The sequence below is a fragment of the Vigna unguiculata genome, chromosome 6, assembly GCF_037176805.1.
Source record: "Vigna unguiculata cultivar grain cowpea cultivar isolate G323 ecotype 2 chromosome 6, ASM3717680v1, whole genome shotgun sequence".
NCBI lineage: Eukaryota > Viridiplantae > Streptophyta > Magnoliopsida > Fabales > Fabaceae > Vigna > Vigna unguiculata.
Window position 1 is genome coordinate 48,924,624 of NC_140797.1, and position 12,399 is coordinate 48,937,022.

Genomic DNA, 12,399 nt, shown 5'->3' on the forward strand with positions numbered 1-12,399 from the left:
AGAAAAAAAAAGTTTTTTAAGAAGAAGCTCAAGAGTGTGGTTTATATTTCTTTAATTATATAAATATATTAAAATACTAAATATGTTATTAGGATTTTTCAATATATCCATTTTTTTTTTCATTTTGGTTCTTAACTCTCTTTTTGTTGTTTCAGTTAATATAATGTCAATTAAAAACGTACTAATTGTTTATGTTTTGAAGTAGGGTTAAATATCTTATTGGTTCATTAACTTTCAGTGAAAATTGAAATTAGTTCCTTTTAAAATTTTGGTCTAATTTAGTCCTCAAACTTTAGAAATGTTTGGATTGAGTCATTTTAACCAATCTTTTTAAATTTATTTAACGTTTAAACGTGTTTCATGAGAGCATTTGAGTTGTTTACTCCGCTTGACACATTTTCGCTTCAATGCTAGCTAAGAAATTGTCTTGAAACATGTTTTAAATGTCAAATAAACTTAACAAAATTTTGTTTAAATGACTAAATCAAAATTTTCAGAGAATGACTAAATTAAGTCAATGACTAAAATTTTGTTAAAATGACTAAATTAAGTCAATGTTTCAGAGAATGACTAATTTCAATTTTTACTGAACATTAAGAACCAAAAATATATTTAACTTTTTTAAGTATCGGTATACAAAAGTGATATAATATTTATAAGATATCCTTTAAACTAACAAGTATGAATTTATAATAATATTTCTATATTGTATACGTAAATAATTCTTATAATATATTTATTTAATTATTTAATATAATAAATTTATCCTGATTTGGTTTTATTCAATTTGTTTTAAGTGATGAAAGTCATAAAACTGTCTTAAATACTATGTATGACATGTTTTAATAATACAATATTTTGTCTCTCACCTCATTCCTTGCCAATGAAATTACCATCACAAGAAATAAATAATAAAATTTATATTGTAAAAATTAAAATGGTAAAAAAATAAGATCGTAGAAATCAGTAGCATATTTAAATAAATTTCAAAACATATAAAAGCAAAAAATACGGTGTATGAATAGAAATATTAAAATATCTAAAAGGGTTGGATGAAGTGGCTGTGCTGACGTGGAGCGCACTAGCAACATTCATGATTCAACCGTGTATCGAGGTGGTTGTTGAACATGTGTGCATCCATGAATGGTCACCATTACTGACCAACTTGTTACTCAGCTCAACCTCATTCAGCACGGTAAGAGAATCAGTAAGAGACCTAATCAACGTTTTCGTCATCCAATTCTTCGTTGGATTGAAACATTTGCTAGCAGAGAGAGGGAGAGAGAGAGGCATGGGTCATGAACACTCCAAATTGTCAGAACCGAAGGGATCGCGCCGTGCTCGCTTCAAAGAGCGTTTGCGTCGTCACCTCCACCGCCGTCAAAGCGGCAACGGCTCTTCCGCTAACAAGCCATTAACTGCCGATAACTTCGCCGGAATCGCTCTCCTCGCTCTCCTTAGCGTACGCACATTGCTATTTTTTTTTTTTAATCTTCCATTTACTATTTACTTAATTAACGCAGCTGCTTCTTCTTCTTGTTATTCTGTGTTGCAGGCGGAGATGGAGTTCAAAGATAAATGGATTGCGTGCGTTTCTCTCGGAGAACAGACTTTTCGTACGAGCACCTCTGACAGGTTAAGCTCTTCATCTCACAACCACTATTTGTCAATTCTGCGACGTCTATTCTTTTTGTTAATAGTTTGTGGTTTGTGTATTGATTTCGTTTTATTATCGTTGGTGCAGCACAGACAAACCCGTTTGGAACTCAGTGAGTACTCTAAACTGTTACTGTTTCAAATTAAGTATTTTGCTGAAAAGGTGTTTCAAACTATGTTTCTTCTGTATGACTGATTTTTTCTTCTACAGGAAAAGAAACTTCTTTTGGAACAGAATGGGGCTCATGTTGCAAGAATTTCCGTCTTCGAGGTATGTTAAAAGAATTATGACCTTTTAGTCTTTTCCTTCCATATGAACTACTCTAAAACATCTTTTGGGGGATGATGTCACTTTTGTCAGATTAAAATGAATCTTGCGCCATATTTCTCCTGCATTTCAAAAGCATTTTTTTTTTGTCGGTGTCCCCTATTTTTTAAAATATACCGTACAGAGTAAATTTTTTGAAATGTTTTCATTCTGCATCTCCTGTTGCCTATTTTGTTTGCAAATGTTTACCTTAAATACTGGATATAAGTTTAATATTTTTTCACATGTAGACGAACAAACTTTCCAGCAATACTCTTGTTGGATACTGTGAGGTTGATCTACTTGAATTTCTGACCAAGGTGAGGAAACAGACAAATTAGAGAGTTTAGAATTGTTAATATATTGGTTTATTGGTTTATTCTTTGTTGTTTCAGCACTAATCATTTTACACACTTTTGTTGTGAATGATATGATCATGCAGGATTCTGATCCTGAGGCTGAGGTATTCAACCTTTTAGATCCGTCAGTGCCTGGAAAAGTGGTTGGCAACATTTCCATTTCATGCTCTGTAGAGGTATATGGCTTATGATATAAATTCTAATATTATTTGTGTATCGTAGGAGTTTCTAACTATAATAAGCGCATACTAACAGGATCCAATTGAAACGGAGAAAGGCTTTGTTAAACGCATTCTATCTATAGTGGTAAGTTTGATCTCCCTCTGTTTTTGATAACATGTGCCTAATGTGTGGCTTAAATAAAAAGACATACGAAGGTAACGCAAAAAGTGATGATGTATAATTTCATTCCTTTACATGAGGGTACTGATATCGTGATATTAAGCCACATTATGGCTGTGCCTACGAGTCCTTGTTTCAATATTAACACACATTCGTAAGATGTTGTACATATTGCTATAACTGATTGAATATATACTAGAGTATTTGGAATCTACGAATCATGGAAAGCACAACATGTAATTTTTTATCGTCTTTGTAATTTGAATATACTGTTCTCATGTTGCACCGTCTAACATTTAATATCAACCTGAGAAGTGATGTTTGATGCAGGACTACAATGAAGATGGGATGCTTTCACTTTCTGAATTTTCTGATCTAATTGATGCTTTTGGCAATCAAGTTGCAAACAGCAAGGTTCATACCCGAGTGGTTATTTTGCACTTAATGTGCTCACATTACCTTATATTTATGAATTATTATCTTTCCAAACTATCTTTAATTTGCTTGTGTACCTGGTTTTCACATTTGAGTCTGATTTGCCGTCCTTCTATTTTCAAGTTCTATACTTTATATCAACCAGTGACATCTTGATTGTTAGTAGTTAGAACCTGGAATTTGGTTATATTGAAGTCCAAATCTTCCCTGCAAGCTTGTGTGGAACTTGTGGTTAAAATAATGAATCTATACCATGCGAATATTGAAACGGAGTTATAATATGATAACTAGTTTTATGTGTACAAGTTTTACTCTATCATCAATACATTATTTTTCACCAGAAAGAAGAGCTCTTCAAAGCAGCAGACAAGAATGGAGATGGTGTTGTGAGCATGGAAGAGTTGGCTTCACTTCTTACTTTTCAGCAAGAACAGTAATGTCCTATCTAAGTTAGAAGTGATAAAAGTTTTAATTTTGTATGACTGTTGTCTTCTTTTGCTAGAAGTTCGACGGTACTTAGTAATTTAACTGGCCTCTCTATATCATTTTTTATGATTTGATGATTTACAATTTTAATTTATTTGAATTACTTTGAAGTTTTTAGTTTATTTTATTTTTATTTTGCTTATATAGCTTCTGGTATTGCAGGGAACCATTATTGAATTGCTGTCCTGTGTGTGGTGAGATTCTTCAGATTTCTGACCGGTTGAACAGCATGATCCACTTGACTCTTTGTTTTGATGAAGGGACTGGTAACCAGGTGATGACTGGAGGATTCTTGACTGATAAGCAGGCTTCTTATGGGTAAATTTCTTCAAATTTCTGCTAATTTAGGCATTAATGACAGACAGGGTATGAGAGAGAGCATAGTCTTTATTGACCTAATGGATTATACCTCAGTTTTATTTACTAGGGTTATGTATTTATGATTTGCATCATATGACAACAACAAAAATTACTTGTTTTTTTCTTTCTGTTTATATAGGTGGTTCTTCAAACTGAGCGAATGGGCCCATTTCTCATCCTATGATGTTGGAATTCGATCTGGATCAAGTGCATCCCATATCCTGGTCCACGATATTTTCCACCAACTTCCTTTTTCTTTTTATTTAACAATTGAAGTACATTTATATGATATATTAGACATAAGTGTATGTTTCGAGTCATTTCAGGAGGTTCATACCTATTTGAAATTTCTTCTTTGCATTGATAATGACTGGGTTTGCCCAATCACATCCAACAGAATTAGAAGAAAGGCTTCCATGCTTACTAACACATATCATCCTAGCACCCTTTTCAGCTGTTACCATATATCAATGTTTGTCATGCATAACACTTTTTAAATTATGGACAATTTGAATTGTGTTGGCTTAAGATCTCCATACATCTCCATCAAGGCAGTGAAATAGATATATCCTTAGGATATCTTTGGACTATGGAATTGGAAAAATGGTTTAGAATTTTTATTTTTATTCCATTTTCTTTTTGGAATTATAGATTGTTCATTTTTTTTGAGTTATACAAATAATTAGACGTTGAATTAGAATTCTAAATTCAATTCCAATTTCCTAATTCTACAGCACTGGTTGTGTGAATATGGTGCGTAGGGGATGAGAAGTGTGGGTAATGGTTGGGATGTTGACAGTATGTGCAGCAGTAGCAAAAATGAGGAGGGTGATTTCTCAGTATGGAAGTTAGGAATTGACAAATTCTAGGGTGCTAGTTGACCGGAATGAATCAACTTAGTTACTATGGAATTCCATGGATATGAATGCAATTGGGATTATGATTCTGTGAGGGAATTTCCAACATAGAAATTAGGAAATTTCATTAAATTCTATTTCTATGGGTCAATTATGGTAATTTTAAACCTAGATGTGTGCCTCTTGACCCTCTCAACTTGTTATTTAGTATTAACTTCTTTGACATCAGGTATATGATCGGAAGTCTCAAAGGCTTGTTGAAGAAATAATTGACAAAAAGATTGTTTTGTCAATGAGAGCCATTTATCAGTCTAAAATAGGCCTTGGCCTAATGGATATAGGTATAATTTTTTTTATTACTATTAATGATTGAAAGAAGTGCTTGGCTTCGTTTATATATAGCTTCACCATTAGCTAGTCATCACCACTCCCTATTGTGGGCCATGTGGCAGTTGCTGAGGTGTTGTTGTTCGTAGGGTTAATGCTATAGAATATTGCTTGTTAAAAATTGCTGTACAGATATTAGATCTAGCTGCCATTCTTTAAGATGATTTAGTTTATTGTAAGTAAATTATATTTGAGAAAAATACATAAGAATAGATAATGAATTTGAGAGGTTGATTTTCTCTCTCTTAAGATCTTATATTTATAATTAACTTTCAAGGTATCAGAAACAATGTACTAGAGTGAAGAGAAGAGGATAGAAAAAGTTATATCTAGAAACTAGTAACTTTTCAATAAATTTTATTTAAGACAACTTATTCTAAAAATTATAAATGATGGGAAGTTCTTTGGAAAAGTATTTGTCATAATGAATCTTTATGGCATTCGGATCACTTGAAACCTGCTTATTGTGGCCAATTTATAGATTCAAAATGGATTTGAATGATTTTTTTTTCTTTTTCATAGAGTTACTTTTTGTGTTTACATTAGTGAATCTATCGTATGCAGGGGTGAAGGAGCTCTTGCAAAGCATTTCTGAAAAGCAGGGAGCACGAATGGATTCACCTGAATCGTCTGCAGATATTCCAAGATTTATCGAATCTTTTAAGGTGTAACAATGCTTCTCTTAGTTCTTTGTGAATCGCATACTTTGATTTTGACATACGAAAGTTTGTAGTTGTGCAGTGCCTCTTGACTAAGTTTTGACCAGGGTTTCATTTATTACGGTGCCCTGTAATTCAACATTATGGTTTCTTTCGAAAATCATGTATGATGCAAAAGTTAGTGTGTATTTAGGGTTAAATTCGAAAATTTTGTTGTATGAGTGTTCTTTTTGTTCAAGTATTTTTGAACTACTTTTTGCTGATTTTGTTCATTATTCTTTAGTTTATTTTCAGTCAGGAGACAAAATAATTATTCTACAAACCGATTAGGGTGCCTTTCTTTTTTCTGTTTTGTGCTTTAGTTCTTCGTGCGCTGCACTTGTATTTCTATTGTTACTTTCTTCTTATAATAAATGTAACTGTTGTGTTGTCTGTAGGATCAAATCAATTTGGCTGAGGTCAAGTATCCACTGGAACACTTTAAGGTAGGCCAAACTTTGTAATGAGTTTTAGTTGATATGTTATTGATGCATAATTGCTTCGGACAACACTTTCTGACCCTGTTAGTTGTTTTAGTACGCTTTGCTGTTCAGTTCAATTATGCTGAAACTAACGTTGTTTCATTTCATCATATGCATACAGTCTTATATCTTAATTTTAATGAAGTTAAACATTATATTCTGCTAATTTTTTTCAACAAACATAACCTTGTCCCATGTTTCCTTAAAGCTATTGCCATGCTTTGTAGCATCGCTCTCTTGTCTATTTTTTAAAATAATCCGATGACCCCCATTCCTGTGAACCCCCAAACATTTCTGTTGTTAACAGCTTCTATTCCCGATTTAAGTATATCAACTCGTTGAATTTTACTTTTCCCAGCCAGTCTTGAAACCAACAATTTATGTCAATCTTGCCTCCACCCTGACCGTTTCAGTTAGATTGTTGTAGAATCTCAACTGCCTTCTAGTTGAATAGATCTTCTCTATTGATCTTAACATAAGTTTATTTAAGGGGGAATTGAAAGAATTTGTTTTCCATTGAGCTAGCAATATACAAATTTGTTTGTACAAAAAATTGGAGTAAGGATGAACGGAAATTCGGAGCAATGCGTGTGCTGAAAAGTGTGTGGGATTTTAAACAGTAGTGATTATTTTGTCACATAATATTATTACAGATCTTAAATTATGGTCTGTGCAGACATTCAATGAATTTTTCATTAGAGAGTTAAAGCCTGATTCTAGACCAATAGTTTCTGCTGAACGTGATGACATTGCTGTATGTGCTGCTGATTGCCGTCTTTCGGCATTTAAATCAGTTGATGATAGTAAAAGATTCTGGATCAAGGTACTTCACCTCTTTCTTACAACTCTTGAATATGGAAGACTTCTGATCTCGATGATGCAGTTTGTTTTAAATATATTACAATCAAATTTCAAAATCAGTTAGAAGCTGGAAAGTATTTCTTATTTTCAGCTTGGAATTAAATAAGATGATATTATTGTGATTTTATTTATTGAACTAGGGCCTGTTTGACTCACCTTACTTTAGGACAGAGATGGGGGGCAGGGAGGAAATGGTTTTGCAAATATGAGATTACAATCTCAGGTTTGTTTTTGGCATGCACTGTTTTGCATGAAATCAAGCTTGATAGGTAACATACAAAACAATTTAGATGCTTAAACAATTTTAACGATGAAATTTCCGTAGTGTTTGTGGTAACTGGAAGTTAACTTATCATCACTATGTTCACTGCTTTTTCTTTATGATATTTTTCCGTTTCATCACTTTTTATTTCCAAGAAGTTATAATATAATATTAAGCTAAGCCCATTGATGAAATTGTTGCCAGCTAGAGGCAAAGAAAATTATATTCCCTAAAATGTTAGGATATCCCTCATTTTCTTGTCCTTTAATATTTTCACTTTATTTATTTATGCCAAAAGAAATGTTTTTGTCACTATTTGTTTCTTTTTAGGGTCGAAAGTTTTCAGTTCAAGGTCTTTTGGGGAAAGATATGTGTTCCAGCGCTTTTGTTGATGGAACAATGGTGATTTTCCGTTTGGCACCACAGGTATTTGTTGCTTTCTTTCCAAGTTATTTTAAATTTTTATATAATTTGATTTCAAATTTTAATTCTAATATGTATTTATTACAGGATTATCACCGTTTCCACTTTCCAGTATCAGGAACTGTTGAGCAATTTGTAGATATCCCCGGATGCTTGTATACTGTATGTGTAATAATAACTTGAGGAAACACACACACAGATAGATAGATATATAGAGAAAATAGGTTATACGCACAGATAGTGTAAAGTAATTTTACATTCTCTTCCAATCACAAATTATCATGTCAGTTTTTTATTTTTACTATAATCTCCTTACAATTCATACTGGTGGTTTTTTATGGGTTGACAACTTGATAATATAGATTTCTTTAACACTGTAAGTGTATAAATAACCACTAAACTCTCTCTCAATATACACACATATATATACTCTTTTTTTTTGTCAATTCATACTTTATTTTTCCTGATAGTGTCGTACTCTTCAGGTCAATCCCATTGCTGTAAATAGCAAGTACTGTAATGTTTTCACGGACAACAAGAGAGTTGTTTCAATAATTTCAACAGTTGAATTTGGAAAGGTTGGTTGTGTCTGAATTTTTTGTTTGACTGTATCCTTCTGAATTTGTTCCTTATACTTTTTTCCCGAGTTACCTATAGTTTGTTGTCTCTACCATTTTATAATCTCAAACCTGTATTGACCACCATCTTATAATTTGGATTCAGGTGGCATTTGTTGCAATAGGAGCGACAATGGTTGGTAGCATTAATTTTACAAAGAAAAAGGGTGACTCTGTCAAGAAGGGAGATGAGGTTTGTCAAGTTACAATTGTTACCGTTGTTCGTTTCTTATATGTTGTCTTTGTTTATAAGTGGCATTTGTGTGCTTAATTTACAGTTTGGATATTTCTCATTCGGTGGGAGCACTGTCATTTGCGTTTTTGAAAAGGTTGGTATTTTTATTGTGAGAATGTTTGAAATTTATTTCGTTGGACATGGTGTTTATTATTCCTGACATTGCTGACCTGATTTATATGTTTAGTATATCATACAAATGATTCGTCTTTATCATGTCATTCTTGTTTGAAGAAAAACTATCAGACTATCAGACAAGGGCTAGAAAATCCTTTATCCAATTAAATTTAAATGTTTCACTTGAAACTATAACTATATTACTAAGTTTAGCATGCATGCTCCTTGGCATTTCTATTATATATACAGGCCAAAATTAGTGTAATATTCAGATTGAAGGAGGATGCCATAATTGATTTTTTTAAATTCAAGTTTTGATAGGATTGTACAAATGATGATGGAGATTGATGCGTTCTCACTTGCTATGGATGGTATTAGTGAAAATTTGTAGTTTTAATGGATTTTTTCTTTTTATGGTATTTTCCCTTCACAAATTCAAAAGACTTGAATTCGATAATTTATTTAAGGGAAAATCCATTAACTACTCTACCAATGACTTGTTGGTAAAATATATTGAGTGTAGAGCCAGTTAACGCGTAATAATTACTTCTGATCGAATTTGTGAATTTTTTAAATGTGATTTATATGAATGAACTTTGGACAAATGTTATTTAAGAAAACTACGTTACTAAAGTCCACCATTTCTTTGGTTATAGTTGATGCAATGCAAATATACAATTGATGTTAAAGAATTAATATATTTATTACCATTTTTGAAACTTCATCGTTACAGAGCTTTTAGCTGAAGATTGGATTGGAATATATGCACGCAGTGACATTTTTGTTTTTCTTTGCAGGATTCAATTGCAATTGATGAAGATCTTCTGGCTAATAGCACCAGAGCACTGGAGACCTTGGTTTCTGTAGGGATGAGATTGGGCGTCTCCACGAGAAAATTGTCTTGACATTGGATTGATTTGGAAATGTTGAAATAGAATGCTGATTTGTTTTAATAATAACAACATATTCTAATCATGAGAGTTCTTCTCCCAATTTGTAAAGTAAATCTTTTACAACCTTATGAGTAGATATCAAGGTAAGTTATTTAAAACTTCTTTAATGACTTTTGCTATTAATTTTCTAAATAAATTCCTTAAGAAGACTTAAATGGCGAAGCACAGAAAAATAGCACAAACATGAAAAAAAAACTTTTAACAGCCTTTTTTTTTTTACGGAGATCACATGTCTTTTTAATCAAAGCCAGTGATGTTTAATAGAAAAGCACTTAAAATTCAAGTGATAGTAAGATTGTTTAATACAAAAGCAGCTAAACGACCAGACATCTACTTGCCTTGACATTGATCAACCAAAACATCTGTTATCAAACAAAAGTGGATGGCTTTGATTATGTTTGACACAGAGCATGAAGGATGTTGAACAATGGTAAAAACTTTTTGCAATGTCAAAACAAAGTAACGTTGTGACACAATCGGATCATAATGTGTTACTCAATTTAATTTTAGTTGATAAATAAACAATGGATTTGGTTTAGAGTTTACTGTTGGTGAATTCACATCAACTTCAAACAATATATTGAGTGTTTTGAATGCTCTTTTATGCTATTTACATCAAACTAACACGGATCATGTCAAAGCTAAAGTGATTAGTTTTAGCGTCTTTTGCAACCAGTTGACATGAAAAATTTAAAATATATCCATGTTTTCAAATTGGAAAAAGACCTTCATTCACTTATTTATTATATTAATTTTAGACGTGAAAAATTGATTAAGGATATGTTTCAAACTTCAAAGCAAATGCCAATTTTTTTCCTACTACTTAATATGCTATCAATTATTATTATTATTGTTTTTGTTCTATTTTATCCTCTATTGAGCACATTGTCTTCACTTTACAGCCACGGAAACTATACAAAAATTAATATATATATATATATATATATATATATATATTATTTGTTAATAATATTATTTTTAGGATTTCAATTTTTAAAAAGTAACAGAAAATAAGAAAAGGATGTATATTCTAAAAGGAGTGGATAAGGGGCGGGTGAGCGTTAGTTCAAATTGGGCCTTTGTAATATTTTTCCAAAAAAATAAAGCCTGGTCCAGTCCGTCTAACCCTAGTTCCTAAAGCCATTAAAACGCAGGGCATTATCACTGGTGGCCTTATTTTCGCGGCGCACATCAGAACCCTACTTCTTCAGATTCCGATCGCACGCGCCGTCACTATGGTAACCTTCTCCTCCATCTTTGCACTTCAGTTGTTATTCACCGTCACTAGATAACTCTGCTATCACCAACTCATCGGCCTTAGATATTTTTTTTATCTTTCGAAATCAATTAAATTTTTCCAAAGCCCTAGCTTAGTGAATTGGATTTGAAATTGAGGAATATGCCTCTATTGAATTGAATTGGACGTTAGGTCGTTTTTGGTATAACGTTTTTCGCCGTGAACAGGTGAACGTTCCAAAAACGAAGAAGACTTACTGCAAGAGTAAGGAGTGCAGGAAGCACACTCTGCACAAGGTTACCCAATACAAGAAGGGTAAGGATAGCATTGCTGCTCAGGGAAAGCGCCGTTATGATCGCAAACAATCCGGTTATGGTGGACAGACTAAGCCTGTTTTCCACAAGAAGGTTACTCCTTTTGTTCTTTTCATTTATCTGCGTCCTATTTATTAGTCCCATAGAATTGAAAACCTTTATTTTTGTTTGCTGATAGATGATTTTTTTTTTTCATTTAATAGGCTAAGACCACCAAGAAGATTGTCTTGAGGTTGCAATGTCAGGGTTGCAAACATGTCTCCCAACACCCAATTAAGGTCGGTGTGAACAACTTTACGTTTTATTTGGGTTGGTGTATTTTTGGCTTGGGATGTATGTGGCTGATTGTTGTTTTTGTTTATGTTGTGCAGAGGTGCAAGCACTTTGAGATTGGTGGTGACAAGAAGGGCAAGGGAACATCTCTTTTCTAGGTTGAGAATTAGGATTTGCAGCTTTTGTGTTTCTGCAATGTTGGAATGTTTTGTTTCTCTGTGGATTTATTTGCTAGTTATATTTATTATTTCGCAATACCTTATTATGTGATCGAGAAATGAAAACTATCACTGATATTAGTGAGTATTTGTTTGCCTTCTCTTGATTATCTCTTATGGTAGCCTTCATCTATTCGTCCGTATGCCTTGTCTCTATTCTTTAGCTTCTGGGTTACCTAGTTATTCGGGGGTGCCTCGGATAGATATAGTGTTTTGGGATCATATATGTGAAGTGCAGTCCTCAAAGTGTCCATACGTATACTGTTAACTAAGCTAAGGAATGGTTATATAGTTGTGAAGCTGTAGTTACATCCCCTTCCTCTTACACTTTTAGATCGTGTCTAACTGTATAAGTAGCCATTGATTTAGAGGAGCCATGATTTTGTGAGTTCTAGTGAGTCCTCTGACTAAGTTTCAGCCTTGAATTTTAGTGAGTTGGCATTGCCTTCAACAATTCTCGTGGCTTTGCCATTTGGTGCAATAAATTTGTTCTGGAGTTTGATACTTAGTTAAGTTGTCT

The 12,399-nt window shown here is 32.9% G+C and overlaps 2 protein-coding genes across 4 annotated transcripts; both read left to right on the forward strand.

Moving 5' to 3' along the window:
- Positions 1-1,115: 1,115 nt before the first annotated feature.
- LOC114187844 (phosphatidylserine decarboxylase proenzyme 2-like) lies at positions 1,116-9,944 on the forward strand. Of its 3 annotated transcripts, XM_028076224.2 has the most exons (22): positions 1,116-1,462; positions 1,556-1,635; positions 1,745-1,769; positions 1,868-1,927; positions 2,215-2,283; positions 2,406-2,498; positions 2,578-2,628; positions 2,995-3,078; positions 3,441-3,532; positions 3,748-3,903; positions 4,085-4,169; positions 5,032-5,143; positions 5,754-5,854; positions 6,286-6,333; positions 7,046-7,192; positions 7,397-7,453; positions 7,823-7,918; positions 8,003-8,077; positions 8,401-8,493; positions 8,639-8,725; positions 8,811-8,861; positions 9,682-9,944. In XM_028076224.2, the coding sequence occupies exons 1-22, from the start codon at positions 1,292-1,294 to the stop codon at positions 9,787-9,789; spliced, it is 1,941 nt and encodes a 646-aa protein (XP_027932025.1). In that variant the 5' UTR covers positions 1,116-1,291; the 3' UTR covers positions 9,790-9,944. The 3 variants fall into 3 exon arrangements, with proteins under 3 accessions (XP_027932025.1, XP_027932026.1, XP_085530870.1); XM_028076225.2 differs by lacking the exon at positions 7,397-7,453 and having other exon boundaries at positions 1,119-1,462; XM_085674744.1 differs by lacking the exon at positions 1,116-1,462 and having other exon boundaries at positions 1,563-1,635; positions 1,750-1,769.
- Positions 9,945-10,902: 958 nt separating this feature from the next.
- LOC114186772 (large ribosomal subunit protein eL42) lies at positions 10,903-11,967 on the forward strand. The gene is made up of 4 exons (XM_028074782.2): positions 10,903-11,075; positions 11,302-11,481; positions 11,592-11,666; positions 11,760-11,967. Exons 1-4 carry the CDS (start codon positions 11,073-11,075, stop codon positions 11,817-11,819), a joined length of 318 nt encoding a protein of 105 aa, XP_027930583.1. The 5' UTR covers positions 10,903-11,072; the 3' UTR covers positions 11,820-11,967.
- The last annotated feature ends 432 nt before the right edge of the window (positions 11,968-12,399 follow it).

What these genes read in the sequence shown, in the direction of transcription:
- LOC114186772 (XM_028074782.2), top strand. An exon ending in AGCCTGTTTTCCACAAGAAG is followed by an intron (nt 11,482 to 11,591) that starts GTTACTCCTTTT and finishes TTCATTTAATAG; the next exon opens with GCTAAGACCACCAAGAAGAT. An exon ending in TCTCCCAACACCCAATTAAG is followed by an intron (nt 11,667 to 11,759) that starts GTCGGTGTGAAC and finishes TATGTTGTGCAG; the next exon opens with AGGTGCAAGCACTTTGAGAT.
- LOC114187844 (XM_028076224.2), top strand. Translation starts at nt 1,292, where the DNA reads ATGGGTCATGAACACTCCAAATTGTCAGAACCGAAGGGATCGCGCCGT. An exon ending in CTCTCCTCGCTCTCCTTAGC is followed by an intron (nt 1,463 to 1,555) that starts GTACGCACATTG and finishes TCTGTGTTGCAG; the next exon opens with GCGGAGATGGAGTTCAAAGA. An exon ending in TACTTGAATTTCTGACCAAG is followed by an intron (nt 2,284 to 2,405) that starts GTGAGGAAACAG and finishes ATGATCATGCAG; the next exon opens with GATTCTGATCCTGAGGCTGA.